This window comes from Ammospiza nelsoni, chromosome Z (genome assembly GCF_027579445.1).
Source record: "Ammospiza nelsoni isolate bAmmNel1 chromosome Z, bAmmNel1.pri, whole genome shotgun sequence".
Classification (NCBI taxonomy): Eukaryota; Metazoa; Chordata; class Aves; order Passeriformes; family Passerellidae; genus Ammospiza; species Ammospiza nelsoni.
Window position 1 is genome coordinate 11,659,940 of NC_080669.1, and position 21,669 is coordinate 11,681,608.

The 21,669-nt window shown below is 40.1% G+C and overlaps 1 protein-coding gene across 5 annotated transcripts in view; it reads right to left on the bottom strand.

The window, feature by feature from the left end:
- SEMA6A (semaphorin 6A) overlaps positions 1–21,669 on the bottom strand; it is a 129,916-nt gene that overhangs the window by 62,254 nt on the left and 45,993 nt on the right. For all 5 annotated transcript variants that reach the window (XM_059492076.1, XM_059492075.1, XM_059492074.1 and 2 more), the window contains exons 2-8: positions 17,056–17,193; positions 14,667–14,784; positions 9,389–9,449; positions 7,851–7,913; positions 6,904–7,005; positions 4,046–4,136; positions 682–801 (exon numbers count right to left, since the gene is read on the bottom strand). In XM_059492076.1, coding sequence (XP_059348059.1) covers positions 682–801; positions 4,046–4,136; positions 6,904–7,005; positions 7,851–7,913; positions 9,389–9,449; positions 14,667–14,784; positions 17,056–17,155 — 655 coding nt within the window. In that variant the 5' untranslated portion in view covers positions 17,156–17,193. The remainder of the gene's footprint in view (positions 1–681; positions 802–4,045; positions 4,137–6,903; positions 7,006–7,850; positions 7,914–9,388; positions 9,450–14,666; positions 14,785–17,055; positions 17,194–21,669) is intronic.

Consider the following 21,669-nt stretch of genomic DNA (forward strand, 5'->3'; position numbering starts at 1 on the left):
TTTCTGCCCACACGTGTCTGTAGCAGCAAGCAAAGTGGGACAGCTAAAGTTGACACCTGGCAAAACATTTCTGCATGCAGAAAAAGACTTGAAACTATGGCTTTGCTCTCTGTTAAAATCACTCCAAATGCTAACAATTCTCAACACCTACATGAAGCTAAACAGCACAATCCTTAACAAAGAGGGCATTTAGAGCACAAAAATTGCCTAATTCAATGGCAGCAGTACAATCCTTAAGAACTGTAACAGAAAGGCTTTGTGCAATATTCACACAATTTTAGTTTCATTAATGAATCTTAGCATTACAGGACTATACTTCATAAAGCCTTGATTGTTACCTAACAGTGCTGTGGCAGGAATATTTGCAAACACAGCACAAGCACACAGAGCCCTGCAAGCTCCAGCTTTTCCATTCAACAGATGTAAACTGGTGGATTTAATCTTGGAAAGCTCACTGGAATATATATTCTGATCTACCCAGCTCACAGCTTCTGTCAAATCCAGTATCTTTGGGTCAGGAGAGGAGTGAAAGAGATAAACAGATCAGAGTAAGCAAGCAATGTAATCTGCTTCCTTCTTTCTGCCAGAAAGCATTGGTGAAATGAAATGACAAAGAGGTCTGTCAGAAATCCAAGACTCTCCTCAGAGATGCTGCTTTTTTTGTCTTGTTTGTTTATCTACCTTTCAACCACTTGGAGTCATGTTTAACTGTCCGCAGGGTTGGGCTGTCTCCCAGGCTCCGGTATATGACCGCGTCTATCGCGAGGAAGTCGGTCACTGTGGCGGAATACAGCTTTCCCTCTGGGGTGGAAGGAAAGAAGAAACCGGGGGGGGGAGGAGCATTAGAAATTGTAAAATTGCTTCTTCTTTCACCAGTCAGATGAGAAGGGGAAACAAAACCATCACATTCTCCTTAGGAACACTGAAGGAAGGAAAAAAATCCAGCCAGGTGAATGGAACTGAATAACGAACAAACAACTCACTGCTCTGCAGAATGGTAATTTCAGAGGGATGCTGCAGAAGAAAATAACCTTATGGAATAATTCTTCTTCAGTTTAGGTATGTCATACTGAACTACCCTTTCCAGTCACATGTCACTAGTTCAACACTCAGAAATTCTGCTTAGGTATGTCAGCAAAACATGCTAGTTTCAATGGGAGTGCAAACCAGACAGGGCTTGGAGACTGTCAGCTAATTGATGCTTATGAAAATTTCTCCCCTTGAGAGCACTTCTGCTCTGCCAAAGATCACTAAGAAAAAATTAACGAACATGTTGGGAGCCCTGCTGAAACAGCGAGGGAAAGAGGTGGAGGAGGATTGCCCATCAATATTTCTTTTCTAGCATGCATTTTAGGCATTTCCCCTATGATTTATGCATTCCTCTCTCTTAAAGAATGGAGGACAAGTGATAAGAAAGGGCCTACAAAATGGCACTCCAAGGACAACCAAAACGTACAAAACTATAAGGACATAAAAGCACAAGTTTCAGCAATACTTTAAAATTTTATTTGTTGTCTACTTTGTTTGCAGGTCATGGTAACTGTACAGGATTGTTTTCATGTGTGAAATAGAACTTAGAACATGCTGTCTGCTGGAAGCACAAGTGGTGCAGCATGAGCACACAAAATTATTTCTCTGTTGTGTCTGCATAAAAACCAGAATTGTCTACATCTTGTTTGACAGAGATTATGTTGGTGCCTTGAAGGCACCAGCACTGAGAACATTCCCAGGATAAAGCAGAGAGGTCTCTATTGGTCAAGTTCTCCTCATTATACTTTCAGACTTAGACTGAGAGGGAATTGATGCACACAGCTATCGCAAAGGCAGATGCCAAGAGGAGGTTGCTGGACTCTTTTCATTGGTGTCCTGCGACAGGATGAGGAGCAATGGCCATAAAGTAAAGCTCAAGAGCTTTCCTCAACATGAGAGGAATTTGTTTACATTGAGGGTGGCAGAGCACTGTAGCAGCCTTTCTCTGGAGGTTGTGGGGTCTCCCTCTCTGGAGGCATTCAAGCCCCACTTGGACACATTCCTGTGTCACTTGCTGTAGATGACCCTGCCTTGGCAGGGCGGGTTGGGCTGGATGATTTCCAGAGCTCCCTTCCAACCCTAGAAACTCTGTGAGTCTGTGAATTTCAGCTCCAGAATTAAAATTCAGACTGTTTTTTATTAGCAGTACTGTATGCTTTGTTCTGACTCATGCAATTCTTGTCCTTATTTGGCCACTTAAGAATGATCATTTTTTCTTAGCAAAACAGAAAAAATAATTACTACATGTGTCCCCCTCCCTGATTTAAAATAGAATAAAAAGCTCAATTTTTTAGATGTGGATGTCTGAACTCATGTTTATACAACTACACTCTTATTTTCTTTCCTGCCAAGTTCCTGTGACCAACTACAATTCTCACATATCAGCTGCAATAGCTACAGGCTGCAAGAAGAGCCATACTCAAGTAAGCGCATCCAACAAACTCAGATAACTTGGATTAGTGCCCTAAACTGTTCTGAAACTGCTTTTCAATGCACTCTGAAAAGTTAGCATGGGTATCAACATGTAAGACACATATAGCAGTGATTTTTTGAAGCTAGCAGATTTACAAGGAATATCCTACAAATATTTATTTGAACGGTATCAAATTTATTCTGAATCACCATGAATATTTCTATAAATATTCTCTTTATTTTCAAATAATTCAAGGATTTCTTCAGTGACGAATTTGGAGTAATCTTTCAGAACTTCTTTGCATTCAAAGTGAATGTTTACAATAGGCTGGTCATAAACTCTTTCTTGGCCAATACGCTGAGAAAGACCCTTCTGAAAGGTCATTCAGGCTGCATGAAGGATAGGGAGTGTGAGACACATGGGAAAAATATTCCTTTGAAGGAGTTTCTCTATTTCCATATTTTATTAATTACTTACTACCGTTAGAGAATTTCTACTGTATATTCCTGCATGTGACTGTAATTAAGAAATCACATTCTACCACTATCATCATCACTATTATTGGAACAAAAGGACCATTTACTTGCATTATAAAAAAAAAAAAAAAAAATTGAAACAGGTTACAAAATCCCTCCTTTGTGAGGCAGATGATGATTCCTCAAACATGGTAGTGCTTAATAGAGCCCTTTGGCTATAGACTTGTTTGACAATGGCTTAAATCTTAAATCTTCAGAGGAATAGCTTAGTTATTTCCATGTGAGCACCCAAACTGTTTTATAGTATCACACCTGTTGAAGAAGGCTCACATTATTATGGAGGATGTTTTTATTATTTGCACCACTTATCTATCAGCCAGATCTAAGAAAAGATCATCAGGGTTCACACTAGGAGAAGTTCAATAAAGAGATAATTTAATCAGAAATTTCTGACAACATATAAAAAAATACCGTACAATCAACAGCCAAAATTAACTCAATTTATAAGATTTCACTTTTTCTAACTATCGTAGTAGAAATCAGAATTAACACTATTATGCTGCATGCAGCATAAATCACCACCAGCCAATACACTTCTCTCCTTTTGTCTACGGCAGCTGATAAGATCATAGTAAGATGTTTTCAGCTTAAAAAAAAAAAAATCACCTCCCCTGTCCTTCTAGATCTAGAAAAGGGCATGCCACAGCATTTTCCATAACTTCCTTTTATTATGAATGTTAGCTTAGGCTTAGAGTTGTTAATGAGCATATCCTGCTTAATCCTAATTAAAGCTTACATAAGCCTTGACTTCCTTTGATGTTCACAGAAGCTGAATGCAGCCAAAAATGGTGCCACACAGAGGCCATATTATCAAGAATACAGGAAATACTGAAATATTGATCCATGAAACTGAGGCTTTATGCAATGTTGATGACAGTGAAGTTAATTCCAAAGCGGGGAAGGCTGTTTTTGCTAGGAATTTCCTTATGTCCCCTCTTTTCAGGCAGTGTTTACTCTGTTTGACACCATCTAGATTTAGGCATTCTGGGCTCAAGCAAGAGGCACAGTGTTACACCAAGCCTGGGCTGCAGGACAGAAAGCAAAAAGTTTATTGCTGTCATTTTACCTGCAAACAACGCAACGTTGGCATGCTTTGCATCATAGGGGCACCTGGCCATTCCACTGAATTCCTCTTCCAGATAGTCCAGGGTATCCATCTGAAAAATCAAAGGGAGCTCCTCAGGTAAAGAAACAAAGAAACAAAATTTCTTACCCAGGATGATGCTTTATGACAGTGTTTCTTCTTTTCTGGGCCCAGGAGAAGGCCCTTACTCTAACTCTACTCCTGACTGTGAAGGAAAAACTTGACAAAAAAAAAAAATGGAATTAAATAAAAAAAGCTTGAAAAAAGTATGTCCAGTAAGTCAGGCATTCTTTTGGAGCTAATAATTCTCACCCTGACACATTTTACTGAAGTCTTCAGTCTATATTTTACCTGCACACAAGTTTTGTTTTGAACTGTAGCAGGCCATGTGGTCTGTGGTTCTGGCAAGGATCCAAAATTTATCCTCACCAGTGACCCAACAGAAGCACTCTTATACACAGAAAAGACTGCAAACCACAGCATTCAGAAGAAACAACACTAGAACAATTATCTCTGTGTGCATTTTTCTTCCCCAAGTCCAGAGGTCCTTCTGCTCTAGTCTCAATAGTGGTGCTCTCTTCCTTGAATTGCATATTCAGAAAGATGCTCTTCACGTTTTTCTATACCAGTTGACTCCATGTCACAGAGAATCCTCTTACCATCAAGCAAGAATTAATCTGTACAGGAATTGTAAATTCTGAGGCTTATGTGTAACTCCTGGGAAATAAATTCACCCTGGGCACTGATAACGACACAAATATACAGATTGACTTTACATGAAGTTCAAGAAGGTTTGGTGAGCTAAGGGAGACTTGTACACCTGTTACGCCTTTAAGATGCTTATACTACAGTATTTTGAGAATAAGAACCTATGTAGCATATTCAGGCAACTTGTCCATCTCATACTCTACAGATTACACACAGTAAAGATTCACAGAGCATGACAAATAACCCACACAGCACCATCCACTTAAATAAACTTTTAATTTGTGTGCTATAGCTTCCAAGTCCTTCAGTGGATGATTTGTGATCATTTGTTTTCTGTCATGTATCCTTTCTGTCAAAGTCCACTCTGAGGGCAGTCAGTTGTGTTTACTCAAAGGCTGAAAAGCATTTCACATGATAGTAAGAGGAAATGATTTAGAGTCCTGAGTAACTCTTCCTGCACAAGCTCCACAGGCTGGGCTCACCCTCACGACCACTGGCACACCTGAGGGAGAGCCCTGCTTTCTGTTTGGCACACATTCAGTTCTCTCTCTGGATAATGAAGGAATACATGGAGGAAAAGCCAGGGCAGGTGTTGCAGAGGCCTTCTCTAGACTGCCAGGGGCATCACTATCCAGCCCTGCACCACAGGGGATGAAAACTCTGGAGTAAGGGGGAGGAGGCCATTTATATGCCTCACACCAAGATGTCAATGAAATCTAAAATTGTATCTAAAAGACAACTTCCACACAAGGAGACTGGCTGAGATTTGTTAGCCTTATTAATGGAATTCAGAGATTAAAAATTAAAAATTGCAAACTGTAGTAGAAGAATAAATACAGCCCAGGGATCAAGAAGCTTCATTGCATACTAGGAGCAGGCAAGGAAAGAAAGAATGAAAAAAACAGCTGTTAGAGTAGCTAACTGTACCTCAGAGTTACCACGACACAGGCTTCTATTCTTACTCAATTTGGTTATTCCTCCATAGACTGGAAGAAAAAACTACCCTGCACTTCTCTCCTGTGTTTTCTAAACTGCAGCCATTATAGTGGCTAAATGAGGCAAAGCATCATTGCACAAAAATCAAGGAAGACCACCAGTCACAGTGAATACCATTAGGGAAGTAGTTTTCCTGGCTCTTAACATCTTTATTCTGCTTTTTTCCAATAACTCTGAACCTAAAACCTAAATGGCAGTTGTAATTTTGTCAGGAGCAGCATTACTAAAACTGAATTTTATTTTTCCAGAAAAAAAGATGAGAAAACACCTGTGGGACATAACAGCACCTAGAAAAGCAGAGTCTGGATTCAAATGCCTAAATAAATTAATTTCAAAGCTACTCCGGAGACATCCACTGTTGGGAGTTATATCAGAATATAATGGTAAAAACCTAAGGAAATGGGAAATATTTCAATAAGTGGGTCCTACTGGAATGAAGACTCCTGAGATACACTATGCCAAAGGAATAAATTGGCTTCAGGGCATTAATGTCAAGCATGCAGGGACCAGCAGGGTTTCTACACTGCTCCAGATAATGTTTTGGCTTTGCAGATCCCCAGCAAGTGAGGAATACTTCTCTGTCCTGCTGTACTGCTCCTTGCGGAGATTAGCTGTTCCATCAGTCCCACAGCACACAATGCCATAGGATCTCCCCAGCACCCCTATCCTGGGGGCTCACAAGAAACTCAGGTTTTGCTAGCTATGTCCCCAGGCTCCTTCAGAACTGGTTTTGCGGTTGAGAGCAGTAGAACAGAAATTTTAGAACACGCTAGTCAGCAGTAACCCCCAATATTAGTCTATGACTTGATGTGAGTGTCAGTGACAAGCTGAGGAACTTTCTGAGGTGGGACTACAGCCCCAAGCAGGAATCTGAAGGACTCTGTACCTATGGGGGGCAGTGCAAAGTGGCAATTCTCTTGATGTGCAGGAGTTGCAAAGAGCTAGGTACTCAGTCTGGGATTTTCTCGGAAATCCAATCAACATTGAACTCGGTAGCGCTGAAACAAGTCAGGACAAATGTTTCAGAGTTGAATGGTGCATGGGTGAAGGACAATCTCACGCTGCTGCCAACATAGTCACAATAAATCCAACCAAAATACAAGGCATAAGTGAAATTCTGCAAACAGATTACATACCTTGTAGTTCCTGCAAGAAGGGTTGAATGCATTTGTTCCACAGATAAACAGTGTATCCTCGTTTCTTTTTAGGAGAACCTTAATAAAGTTATGACATTCATCCTGAAGAAAAATAATAAAAAAAACTATTTCAACGACTGCATTTTGAGTATCTGTTTTCATTTTTAAGCAGTGATATTTCACAGGTTTAAAATTAAATTGGCTGGTACCTACTGTGATACTCCGGCCTTATTTTGACTATGTTTAACTAACAGTGAGCAATTTGTAATTAATTTATATTCTAGTGGCTTAAAAATTACAAAGAGCTGAAGATAAAGCATTCATATTGTAGCTCCTAGTTTGCTGTTGTTGACAAAGGTGAATTTTGTTTGAATACTGTTGCTTTCCTGAAGAGTGAAAAATCTGATTTTGTCACCTGTGCCACTGTCAGACAGTGACATCACCACTACAATGCGCTGGCATAAAGCTTCTATAACTAGAAGGGGAAGTAGATGTAAAGAATCAAAGAGTCTGTGTCTAATTATGATACTACTTATGCCAGTCATAGGTTCCAGGAGGGTGAAAGTGGTGTGAGAAACAGTCCTTCTACAGCCCCACATTCATCTTTTCTGATGCTTTACCTGAACTCCTCAGTAAATTCCCACAGGGGGATGGACAGCAGCACTTGGCTTTTGAAGCAATGGTAAGCAAAACTGCTACACTAAGCATTGTGACCTGCTCCATGCCTTAAATATTTCAGGATATTGCTGTGGCTTCTGTCCTAATATTCTATCACATTTGAAGTGAACTGTTTCTGCAAATTAAAGCCTTCAGTAAGTTGATGGAAAAAGCAATTACTGCTAAGAAATGAATGGCAAGATCCATTCCACATCACAGACAGCAGCCTGAGATAATAGTGATGCAACTAAACTGAAGTGGCAGTTGCAGAAGAAATGAAAATTGCCTACCTTATGTTTTCCCTTCATTCTGCATGTGTCTACATCAGCTTGTCTAGATTTCCATGTCAATTTCTGCAAGAATAAAGAAAGAAATCAATTACAACTCAGAGGTTTTTCACATTTGATTTCAGAAGTAGAAGTCCCATAGGGGAGACTAGCTTTTGAACATACATTTATTGAAAGTTTTCTACACTCTTTATCCATGATTAATCCACCACAATGAAACAATGGAAATTCAGTGATGCGGATCGTTCATTTAACTTTGTTTTGCCTCCAATTCATGATACTAGAAATCCATCCCTCTTACTTAAAAGCCTAAATGAACAGAATTCAACAATAGGTGAACTTTGAAAAATGTGTATTTTTCTTAAAAGTAGTAGATGTTCTCTTCTTTTAACTGATATTGCTCTACAAATCAGAACAATATCAGATTTTTTTTCAAATCAGAATTATAATTTATGGACTATGAACCTTCACTGGATTCTAAATGAAATATACATTCCCAAAGACAACATTTTAGATCTGGAAAGAAATAAAATTCAGGTACTCCTTACCACTTCAATTCAGCTAACAAGCTCCAAGAGTTTTTCTCCTGCCAAGACACTGCTGACTTTATCTGCTAACACTGTTTCTCCAGAAGATTTACAGCTAAATCCCAGCCAGTTTTTTTTTGTTTTTGAGATGAGTTTCAAAAACGGTCAAAAGTGGAAACCTTATTAATTATAACGAAGCTTTGTTAGTTCTGACAGTGTTCCTGATGAGTAAACTGAGCACTGTGCATTCATGGAGGGGTCCAAGCTGAATGAGTAACCATGAATGTTCCTTTCCATTGTAAGCGTGTGCCCTCACTCTTTGATGAGTTAGAAAGCTCACTTTCACCATCATTCACAGTTATAATGAAGCACTGTCCCCTCCTCCAGTGGAATTCATACAGTGCCCAAATTTTTATGATCTTCTGTCAGACCAAGGCTGTGTTCAACATATGTTACACAACATGAATGAAGTGCAAAGGAGCTGAAGGGAGATTATTTTCAGTATGTTTGTGTTAATATACAATGCAGTAATGCAGACAAAGCTTTTCTTTGTTTGAATGTAACTTCCCATAGAGACAATGTGAATACATCTACAAAGTGATGTTATAGTAAGATTTTATTTAGTCAGTTCTAGCACAAGTGAAAAAAATTTGTGCAAATGAAAATATGTAACTTGTTTCTTATGACAAGTTTCAGTAGACTTAATTGGGATAGTATAACTGTTATAGAAAACTGCTGCATATAAATGAATAGATGTTTGACAGATGTTCCATTGGGGACCTCACCATATTTCAGTAGATTGCTTATCAGCCCAGCTAAACCACTTATCAGAAATTCGCAGAGGACACGATTGCTATTCTAGCTCTCCACAAATATGATTAGCAATGCCATGTTACTTGCTTATTACAGTTTTACAACAGTGCTGGCAAGTTTGTTAAAACAATGTTATCATCCTATTTATTTGAAACTTGTTCTAGTGTCCTTGGTTTCTGGGTAATGATAAAGGTTACTTACTTTGCTAAAATAAATTTCTTCTGTATGTGATGTGTCCATATCAACAGTATAAATATGGTCCCTGTAAACAAAAGCAAAGAATACAACGTCAAATGGAATAGTCAGACAGTTAATTTTCTATCTATCACAAGATAATCCATAATCCATTTAAAAAAAAATCTGAGGTCTTACCAGAAGACATTACTGGCAGCATCCCCTGCTTCTCCCACAAAAGCATTTTCACATATAAACTGTTTGTCTTCCCATTAAGAGGAAAAAAAGGAAAGTGCTACAAAACTTCAAAGTAAGATGCTTTCCCAAAAGCAATTATTTGAACAAATGAGATTTGGGAAAGTAGATAAGTCTCACGAGATTTCTGCTCTTTCAGTCCTACACCAGGATGCCACAATGTAGCATGCAGATGTGTTCCTGTATCCTGAAATCAGCCACAATAGCTTTTAGGCACCTTTTGCCAGATTCCTGGGCTAGATGTCACTGTGGCATATAGAGCCATTTAAGGTTAAAAAGAAGTCTCCCTTCCTTTCCCTTCCTTTCCCTTCCTTTCCCTTCCTTTCCCTTCCTTTCCCTTCCTTTCCCTTCCTTTCCCTTCCCTTCCCTTCCCTTCCCTTCCCTTCCCTTCCCTTCCCTTCCCTTCCCTTCCCTTCCCTTCCCTTCCCTTCCCTTCCCTTCCCTTCCCTTCCCTTCCCTTCCCTTCCCTTCCCTTCCCTTCCCTTCCCTTCCCTTCCCTTCCCTGTTACAATTTGATTGACAATATGGTAGAAAAAAGGCACAAAACTATTCCCAGAAATTATTCTTTTCTTCACAAGCTGCGGGCCAAACTAAATTGTAAAATATTTCTCTGAAAAAAGTTCACACTTCTTTCCTTACAATTACTTTCCTATTTTCCCAAGAACCTGTCCCTCTCTACAATTAGCTGCCAATCTGTTCTTAGAAAGAGGAAACAGACACAGCTGATCAGGTAAAGAGATGTTTTTAGACATTCTTTTCTGTGTAAACAGAGAAAAAGGATAGGTCTGTATAGAACCCAAATTTGAAAACAAACACCAATCCACAAAGTTGTAATAACCAGCACATTGAATTGGGACTGAGATCTCATTTTTCCTTGAAATAAAATTGAATATTTTCAAGATGGAGAAAGCTGTGCAGCTGAAGTTTGACCCACAGCATTGGAGGGTCTGCTGAATGCAGAACACAGGCTCTTTCCATTTTAGAAATCGCTGTTCTCAGGGTTAGCTTCATATTTATTGGGTTTTGGGAAACAGTGCTAGTCTTGCCTTTGACTAAGGCAAACACGGAATACTGCTACATGAGAAATAAACACTTCTCTCAGGTGAAGAAAAGATGCAGTGTTGTGGTAGGGAACCAGCTTTGAAAATTTTTCTCCTATGGAGCTTGAGGCTGTTTTCTTTGTAAGATGCCAAACTGAGGAGCTGATGGGTTTTCTTCTCCTCCAGACTCTAAAACCAGAGCTGTCATTTACTTACAAGATTGGTTTAATACTTCGATTTATTATTTGCCTGACTTCAGTGACAGAACAGTGGTCAGGGTTGGTTCTGGAATAAAATTACCTATTAGCACAATATCAGCTTCATAGATTACGTCATGGTTCCCTTTATATGTGCATTACTCTTTATTGCTGTCACTCCTGCTATATAAAAGTGGGGGAAAAAATCTCTCGAATTGCAAATGAGGTGCGGGTGGACCTCTAAAACCCTTCTTCCAGCACAGCTCTTGATTTTATTCATTAGTCTTGCTTTCCAGAGGTTACGATTTTTTTTCATTTTGAGCAAGACAATTAGAAAATACAGCAGTGGTACTCAGAAAGAGCTGAGTTGTTTAGTTCCACCTCAATAAAACTGTCTTTTAGAGGACTTACTATCTGATTCAAAGAACAGTTCAAACGAAACTCCGATGCTAAGTTATGAGATTGTTGGAAAGAAGGTTAGCATCAGGAAAATTACATATCATTTTCTCAAGCCACAAATGAAGCACAGTTGCTGACAGTGTCAGTAGATAGCAAAAGAGCTGTCAAATTTGGGGGAGGGCTCCCTAATCACAGAAAACGTGGGATTGTCCTCATTCTCCTTTTCCCACTGCTGCCCAACTCCTACTTTCTACTAGCTGTGGCATGTGTACAGTTTACTGCTAATTAAGTTATTCTAACACAAATTTACTTAATCCTAGAGCTTCCGTTTTTCCCACCTCCAGTCAGCAGAACTGAGTTCTGTTGCCATGGCATAATCTTGTCGAGGAAGGGAATTTAAATAATGCCACTGGCTGTGCATGACCCTTGGGACTCGGAGCATGGTTTGGAAACACGTAACTGCGAAAGAGGAGGGAGCCATCCCGTAGTCTGCTCCGTGCCCGCTCGGTTCACACACACACAGGAGGAGTGGCACATAACGCACCAGACAATGGGAGGAGGAGACACAGCAAACTTAGAAAAGGATGTGTGTGCCTGGGTGTGGGCCAGCGAGAGAGAGATGAGGAGCGAGTACCCTTCCCACGAGAAAAAAGATGACAGAGCCAGTCCTTAGCAAGCCTGTTCAGCGAGTAAAGCTTCATGGCCTTTGACTGAGTTATTCTAATTTATGTTGGCTGAGTATTTCTGTCTGATAACATGAAATAATGCCTTTGTGAAGTGAACACAAAACTTTATTTGGTAATAGCTAATACAGGAGCTGGGTATCCCATAAGACAAAATAAGCAGTGGGACTGACAGAAATTTTGCTCTATGCCAGTTGATCATTAATAAAATGTAAGCAGTTCTCAAATCTGAGTTAGCCTTTCTGGTGGGCTGAAACTGTCTGCAAAAGTCAACATTGGATTTTTCCAAAACAAGCAAACAAAAAAACTCCCCAACCTAAACACAACAGTGCTAAAATAAAAATGCTCACTATTTAACCATTTGTTTTGATTGTTTTTCAGATAATTGGATAAAATATAAACTTGGGATTGCTGAATTTCAATGCATAAAAAAAGCATGAAAGCAATATCTCATATAATAGTCCAAAGATTTATTTAGCTACAGTTTTCAATGAATCTTGTTATAAAACTCTTTGGCAAACACATTTGCTTGTGTACAAATTTGCTTCCAATCTCTAGATTTACTACTGCCTTTGAAGGAAATGCAGTATTTGAATTACAAACTTTCATCCATACGAGATACTGAAGGATGACTCATTTCTGAAGTTTGTTACTTAAAGATAAAAATTATCTCTGAATTTCAACTTGTATCACATAGGCTTGTCAGCCCAGGAGGGACTTCATTCGGTAACATGGAGGGGGGGAAGAATATGTCAAAGAGCTTTTGAGTTACCAAAGGAAAAACAGCATAAGAAGATTTTTTTTCATGCCCATGTAAGTACAAAACAGATCAGGTCTTTATTCTTTTTTGTAGGTCACAAGATCCTAGGTCTATATAAGCACTCTCATTGTAGCAAGTTGTTTTATACAAATGAGGAAGAATGCCTATTCACATACTAGTACATGTTGTCCCCCAAATATTAGCATTCTTCATATAATTTGTGCACACATCCCAAAACTGTTCTCTGGGTTTTCCTGCTCTAAAGCCAGTTACTTGGGCACTGAGACAGTCTAACTGCGTCAATCTCAGTCTGGGAACAAACTATGAAAACAGCACAGCAAAATCTGCAAAGAGGATTTACCACCACCTCACTGCAAATAATTTCCTAATTTAAAGGAAAACAAATGAGGAAAGCAAAGGGAGCTCAGTCATGAAAAGGAGGAAATCCTGCCACCACCTTTCAAACCTATTCAAGCCTCAGTCCTGCCCCACTCTTTATCCCACTAAAAACAGCAAAAATACCAATCTCAGAACTCAGACAAAGCACAGGGCTGATGTCTCCCTGTGCCCTGTGACCACCACCACGGCAGCTCCTGTGGAAGGATGCTTGCTCTCTGCCCGGACTCCATGCAAGGTCTTGCTGTGAGAGCCCTGAGCTCTGCCACCCCATGCAGCAAGGGGCATGCAGGGAGCCTGGGAAGCTGCAATTAGCCAGAGCAGCTGCTACAGCTGGGTAATGGAACAGGTGTGTTCTTCCAGCAGCCAGGGACATGGCTCTGAAAGTGTCACTCAGTGACCGTGCTGGTGTAATGCAATTACCAATTTTGTGGTGCTGCACAGAGATGGACAGGCAGCTTTCCCCACAGGACACATCCGACCACCCAGGAGATGGGGAGTGGCTGCTTGAGAAGAAAGGCAGGCAGCTCCCAGAGGCTGCCAAGGGCTTTGCAGACGGGGCTGGTGGTGAGAGGCTGCCTGTTCAGCAGCTGTTCCCCTTCACTCTTGGCCATCCCACCCACCACTTCTCCCATCTGCAGCAACTGCCTGGTTTTATGTGACACGTGCAGAAAGGTGTGTGTTTTTCCAATGGAGGACCAAAAAACAAGCAGAAAACAAGCTACTACTTGAGAGGCAGCTTGCAGGGAGGTCCCAAACAGCATGTGGGTCCAAGAGCTCCTAAACTGGACTGCCCACCCTTGCAAATCTGGACCACCCAGCCTTGCTACTCTGGACCCATCTTGCACTCATTCTGCATCTCTCATGTAATTCCCACTCTAAGATCGTCAACCTTCTTTGCTAAAAACAGGTAAGGATGTGAAGTGTTAACATTGGATCTCTGCAAGTTTGGCAGCTGTCTAATGGGTGTAGGCCCACTGAGGTTGACAGTGCAAGATGAGCTAGGCAAACTAAATGGGTGGCTCATGTGCAATTTTTATGAAACGACGTGCTCATGTCTGCACAGTATAGCTCTCCAAAAAAAGTCAAGACACTAAATTCAATTAACCTTGAGGGAGCATGTTCAGTTCTTTTTCTTTGTCTTAAGATACCATAAAACATGCCAAGATCAGCAAAATTTCATTCTAATAACTTATCAAAAAACACATCTGTGCACAGAAGAAATATTCTCTAAAATTTGTCATTATTGGTGAGCACTAGTGGAATAAAAAGATGAGGATGGCATTGCTTCTCCATGGAACTAAATTATATTTCTGGCAACTTCCCTCTTGCAGGTCTCAGAGGAAGGCAGAGGCATGTAGCCCTAAAACACAGGTGTAACACATTGCAAAACTTTAGTTGATCATCTAGCATTGTTTCTAATATGTCTTACTAACAGGCTGCAAAGTTCTCTCTGTGTGCAAGACAATCCTAAAAATAATGTGTCCGTCAGAGAAGAGCTCAGAATATTCCTTGTGCTCTCCTTGCTCCTCTGAAAGCAGTCAGAGAGGAGTGCTGAAGCAGGCGGCTACTGACCTAGCAGCAACGTAGAGGGTCCTGTTCATGACCATGACAAGCTGGATGTCCAGCCGGTGCCTCTGCGTGGTGTTCCGCCCTGGTTTGTGACCCACAAACACCGGATACTGTCTTGTGTCTGTGGAAAGGAAAAAGATCAACAGGGTCAGAAGAGAATAACAAACTGAAATGGTGTTAATGTGAATCACCATGGGGCCCAGCTATAGCCAAAACCCGCGGTTTCTGTTCTGCCCTGGAAGCACAGACTGGGGCTGGAAGGCATGAGCACAGAGAGCTGGGGAGTTCTTCAAGGTTACATTGTCTGCAACTGCAAAGGAGAAAGTCACCACCTTTATAGAAGACAAAAACTGTGAATTTTTTTAAGCATAAAGCTGTTCTGGAGCTCTTGGTGCACAGGTACATGGCACTTTCTTGCAGTTTTTCCTTCACTGTTTGCAGAGCTTAAATGCTTGCTCCTGGCTGCTAAAGCATGTCTATCAGGATGAAGCTGTTCCACAGTGGCCAATCAATCACTACAATGACTGGATTGGTAGTGGCTAAAGCAAAAGGCTTGGCTCTTGTTGGCTCAAACTGCCAGTTCCCTGGGTTTTCTACAGGACTCAACTGCTGTCACAGAACGGCTGCAGGGTTTTCTGAGAAATGGTGGGAAATCACCACTTGAACATTATGAAGTGAAAGTCACTGCACATTATTTTGGCAACCAGTCTGATATTCCAATCCTTCTGGCAACTGGGCAGCAACACTAATTGGAATCCCCATGCTGAGCTTCTGCTATCAACAAGTCAGCTTCCCCCCGTCCAGTTCTACGAGTCAGCAAGAGTGTTTATTGCCTATTCCCTTTTGGTTTTTTTTGGGTGAGAACTCAGCACACACAGGGTATTCCACTGCTCCTCGGATGGGCGTACAACCTAACAACAGTGAACACTTCTGATCAAGGGCCACTTCACATTCAGTGATGAGCACTATCATGGCAGACCTGCTGCAAGTGAATGTTATACTGAGCTGACTAGCATCTAGCTATGGTTTTACCCCATTAACATGCCTTCCCAGAAAACTGCAGCTCCTTGTGGGAGTCTATTTCTGCAAAAACTCATCTGCTGCTTTAGTATCTTCAGCTATTGTCTTGTAAAAGCATTGTACCTGTTAAGCTTGGTCAAAGTGTTGGTTCACAGCATGGCTTCAGCAAAGGACCTCATAGTGTCACGTGACACAAAGTCTGGTGATAAAACTGGATAATAAAGGGAACTTCTCACCAAACCAGGTGCTGAGAACTCCTTAAGAAATAAATTAAGACACCAGGCAGGATTTAATCCTTCTGATCATGTCCTACATGCAAAATGCCCAGTTTTATTGTCAGTCTGTCTTCTATGCAGTAGTGTTTCCTCTGTAGCTCATGTATCTAGAACAAACTAAGGACATTCATGTCCACTTCAGCATGCCATGCTGCAGAGGAAAAATCCTCCCATGTTCTATTTCTCTAAAAACATCAAGTATGGCAAATTTTTCTAAGAATAATTAGCACTGCCTTTCTGGAGGGTGAAAATGTTGGTGGCTGAAGTGGCCACACTAGCTATGTTTCACCTGTGGTTGCTTCAGAGCAGTTCTTCCCTGTTGTTATACCCCAGAAATCTATTAGCATTTGCAGCACATCAGGTGTGCCCAGGAGTCTTGTCTTTCAGAATAATGTTACACAGGACAGACAAGTTTTTGGGTACCAGGACCTTGCAAAGCACAGTGAACATGGACAATTTAAAAACCAAATTCCTGAACAAAAAAAGAATTGAACACAAGCCTGCTCTTGCCTGACTTGTTACTCCCTGGCATACTTTTAGGGGCCCAGATGCTAAAGACTTCCTTATAAACATCTGAAACTTTCGGACTTTGAAGAATTTTCATTGCCATTATCACAATTGAGATGAGGCAAATGTGAAAGAATCAGATAAGTCAAGCCTGATGTCCACTGTAAGGTACACAGAAAGCTCTCCACCTGTTTAGCCAGCAGATCTCAGTATGCAGTTGCTGGTGTTACACTAGATTTTGGAGAGTTTGCCAATCTCTACTGGTAAGAAAGGAGAGACCTTCTGTCATACAAGATTCTTTGTCTTGATTTAGTTTTTAGCTTCTTCAATTCCATCTTAGGAAAAAAATGCCTAATGCTCAAACAGAATCCATTTGAGCTTAAAGAAGACCAGTTATTTGTATTAGATTAACAAATAATTGGACCATGTGAAAAAGTCATGCTCCTATGTCAGTACCTGACAATGTACATTGACTGATATGGGAGAAATCAAGAAAAAACAACTTTATCCGCTGCAACTGTATTTAAGTAGTGTTGATTTGAAGTCCCCTGATCAGCACTGCATGTGCTCCTCTGGCCCCTCATACTTACAGTTGCCATGCGAAATACTGATAGGCTCAGAATCTTCCGGGAAACCAGCCCCAGCAAAGTGTAGCAGTGTGAAATATAGCAGCAAGGCTTCTGACCTCATAGTAGTTCAGCTGTGAGGCTTCACTTCTTCACTTCACCCTGTGGAAGACAAACAAGAGTTTCAACACCTGCAGGTGGAGCAGAGCTTTAAAGAGTCTGGGAAAGTGGAGGAACCTTTTCTCCTCAGGCCTCTCACTCCACCTGAGGAGGCATGCTGTGTTTCTAAGCAGAAACTGCCCTGCAAAGCCAGTTATTCTTCAGCTCATGCCCTAGCAGGGCCACATCTTGCTTGAGGATAGAATTATGGACCTGTGTGTTACAAAAATTTTTCTGCTTCTGATGCTTATATGTAATAAAGATGCTTCATCTCCTGCACTGATTGATGGCTGACAAGAGTTTTCCAAGAAATATTTTATTTTCCCCTTCTTTGGTTTACATAGGTAGATGTTGACACGATGACACACACCATAAATAAAAAAAAAAAAACCCTCACACTCCATTATTCTGGTTAAAAAGAGATTAAGAGTTATACTACAGGACTGATTCATACCCAGTAGAGTTGTGAGTCAAGTGAAGAAACTGAGAGAGCTTGATGGAGCATTCAGAACATGTCATTAGGCTTTACCATAAAAATATGTACCCATAAATTTAGGCGTCGTAAAACCAATACTCCAACTTGTGATAAAATAGGGAAGAAAAGAACTGTCTAAATCCAGCAAATTTTTTTCCCTGTGTTCCACTGATGCATTCATTCATTCATTCATTCATTCAGATTTCATGTACAAAAATATCCCTAAATCTTTAAGATAAAAGGAACCACTGGGGCATTTGGATACAGTGAAAAATACAGCACATAAGACAGTAAATACTTCATAATTCCCAGGCAAATTTCACAGAGACATTGATCTGTAGGGGAAATCAGTGCAAAAGTGGGGTTTTCTTTTCATCCCTTCCAGAGTTTCAAACCTTTGATGCTGTCTGCCAAAGATTCCTTTTGAACAAAGCTATTTTACAGTGGTCTGTCAGTCATTCAAGATTTATGGGCAGAAAGCCAAACTTCATAACCTACATAGTCTTTGAAACTTAATTTGGCAAACAAAGTGCTAACTTGCCCTTCTGCAGCACTATTTAATATTAGATACCTGTGTCTCCTTTCTTGATGCCAAAAAAAGCATTAGCAAGCCTTAAATGTTGGATTCCTCATTTTTTAACCAATAGAAAAGTGTCATAATAATTAATTTGCCTCATCAGATATTTGCTTTCAAATAAAATTTCAGTTGCTATAAATGGTTTGGAGTGGGGGATCTGTTGCAGAGTGATACAGTCCATAAGGACTGCTGATTTATTACACTCTCTGTGTTAGTCTATTTTTATTTCAACACAAAAATTGGAATTTTGGCTGATTCTCTATTTCTATTAACAAAACAACTGAGAAACCAAGTTAGAGACCAAGAATAGGAAAAAAAATAATGTAAGGCTGTGACTGACAACTGAACAAAGTTTCAGATAGATGGTGAAGGATAAAAATAGCAAGAGTAAAGGCAATACACTGCAGACACTGTAGGTCTATTATAACTTATAAGAGAATACATACTCAAAGATGGTACATACAAGCCCCAATAGAAGTATTTCCATCTAGCACTGGTTAAGCCAATAGCTCTGTATGATTCCTGACACAGCTATATCTGCTTGCAGACACTTTTTTATGCATTTCCTCCATTTGTCTTTCTAGTCACCTCTTACATTTTCTCTTAACAGTTAGCTCTTTCGGGTAGAACCTGTTTCTTTCTATTTGCTGTCATTTGGGGCCCTTTGGAATGCAGAAAGAGGAAAAAGCAGCAGAAGTAAATGGTAGGCTTGGAAAAACAGTTTCCCTCTAAAGGTTATAATTAAAAGCAATACATACACATTAAAGGGGCTAATTCCTTTATCTCTATGCAATTTTTCAACATGTCACTTTGCTGAGTTAAGAATTTTGCCCTTGTAAGTACACAGCAAAATAGCAAAATGAAATTCCTTACTGCACAAATGGAATGAAATTATTTTCTCTTTGAAATTGCTACAATCCAATGTACAAATCTTTTCTGAAATGTACATGGGGAAAAACAGTTTAATGGGAAGAACTTAGGAAGCAGCCCAATTCTTCCACTTACACGGTATTAATCTACAGTATCAGTCTGCAGGCTAACAATCCAAACCACTTTGCTCACAGTGACACTCCGGAGCAAAAGGATAGCTGCATTCTGTTACTCCCTATCATCACAAAATCCTCTATCCAACAACGTGTGTGCTGTGAGGGAAGCACCACAGTACTGCAGACGCAGCTCTGCCACTCCCCTTTAGGGCCTGAAGAACTTGTCCCATGGCAGATCCTGCACCATCAGCCCCTAATTCTCATTCAGACTTGTGTACATGTACATCTGTGTGGGAGACAGCTTCCAGGAAAATGAACAAGGCCCAGCATGCATACTCTGTGATTTCATGCTCATGCTATTGGGCCAGATCTGCTTTCTTTTACCTGGGAAAAAAACCAAACTGACAAATGAACTGACATAGATTGGTAGGTTTATATGAAATTCTCCCTCCTTCTTAAGAGGATTTTCTGGAGAAGAAAAGAGGGAGGAAGAGAGGAAAAAAGCTTAATTCTCTCTATGTTGCTCTGATGCCAACATAGTCGTTCAAATTCACAAAATGTGCATGCAAAATATCTGCTTTGACATGTCAATAATTCAAGTGTACTACACATGTATTGGTGTCTGTGCCAATAAATTAGCACTGAGGAGGACTAAATTGCATCCAAAGGCAGTTTTTTTCCAGAGGTAATTATTCAAACATATTGTCACTTTAGCAGTTCTTACAATAGCAGAAAAGCCATAGTGTTTCAGTGGAATTTTAGAAAAGTGCTGATTCAAGAAGGTCACACTTATTTTTAGGACAATTTTCACTGTAGTTGGGCCCCTGGGATTGATGCAAATGTTCTCACTTGCAACTGTGCTGAAACTAGTTTTGTTCAAAAGTGCTTGTGAACACAGTGTCTGATGAAGATGAGTAGCTAGACAGTGATGCCAAGTGAGTCCAGCACTGTTTCAAAATAAAAATTTTGGAAACATCAATGAAGAGCTCTCCACCTTTCATGCAGAGATCTAAACTGCAATTCAATCTGGCCTGCATTAAGCCATAGTGGTTGAGAGAGAACTGGGTCTGAGAACTCCAGTTCTCCTAGTTCAAAACACTGCAACTCTTGTTGAAGGGAGCTACTGGTGACAAGAGTGAACCTTGGAGGCCTTTTCTTATCAAGCAGGCTATTAAAATACAGCCCTACAAATATTTAAGGGAATGTTTTATAGCCTATGTCTAATCCAGTGACTTGCAGCCATTGAATTGGCAAGTAGATTAGATTTCTTTCAAGCTTCTAAAAAACCCACAAATAATTTGCTTTGTGCTTTCCTAAACCAAAGAATATATGAATGTTTTGGAAGATACATTGGTGCTCTGATTATTCTTTCTGAAGCTGATGTTTCAAATACCTATGTAAGACATCTTGCTGTGGCCACTTATGTGTTCCCTCCTTTTTATTGTAGTATAATTATGTATAAACAAACCACATGATCTTTTAATAGAAATAGAAATCAAAGTTTTGCCTTCTGAAGTGGAATAGGTTTTTCTGTTTGTACATTTCAGCCCAGAGATTAATCACTTCTAAGTAGGATGTTTGAATACTAGTACAAGATAGTTGCTATTACTATTACATTTCCTTAGTCAAAGCCTATGCATACACATATATGTGCATACACACCTGTACATATACATGTACATATACATGTACATATACAAAATCACCCACATAAACAAGCTTGACAGACAATCATTTACTTTTGTAAAATTCATGCTGTTGGCATGAAGGATTTTCTGAAGACAAGAAACTTTTTGCTGTCTGGTACTTTTAGCATTTACAACAGTTTGTGTGGAAATGCATACAGAATATCTGCTTGGCTAAGGAAAGAATTACGTGGCTCCTGCCACCATATCCTAGTAGGCAGGTTATTTTATCTACAGCTTGTTTGCTCCAGAAGGGTTACACAATCCAATGAAAAATCTGAACGGAAAAGAGAACTTCCTGGTAAGCTCCATAAAAGTGCGAGAGCAGATTTGACCCTGAGAACATATTCAACAGCAACAGCACTGACTGCAAAGGCACATCTCTAATGAAAGGGGTGCTCCTCCAGGTTAGAAAACCTCCCATCTTGTTGCTTCAACCTCACTATTCATTCAGCTAATCCCAGCGTAACTTCAAGAAAAAGCAAAGTATGCAACCATGTCAGAATTTTCCCATGGCACAGTAAGACTGCTCTATAATGAATAGACCTTGTTATATTCATTTATTACAAAACTTCTTTCTACCATGATGGGTTGTGTTCATACACAACAGCTGCACTTCGATCCACAAATTATTAAGATTAATGTGAGAATCACCAGACAAAATTCAAGGTCTGTGTCATGCATGAAGCAAGGCCAGAAAACCTACTGGCCCTAAAAACCCGTGACTGTCTTCAACAAATTCTTTCATTTCTACAA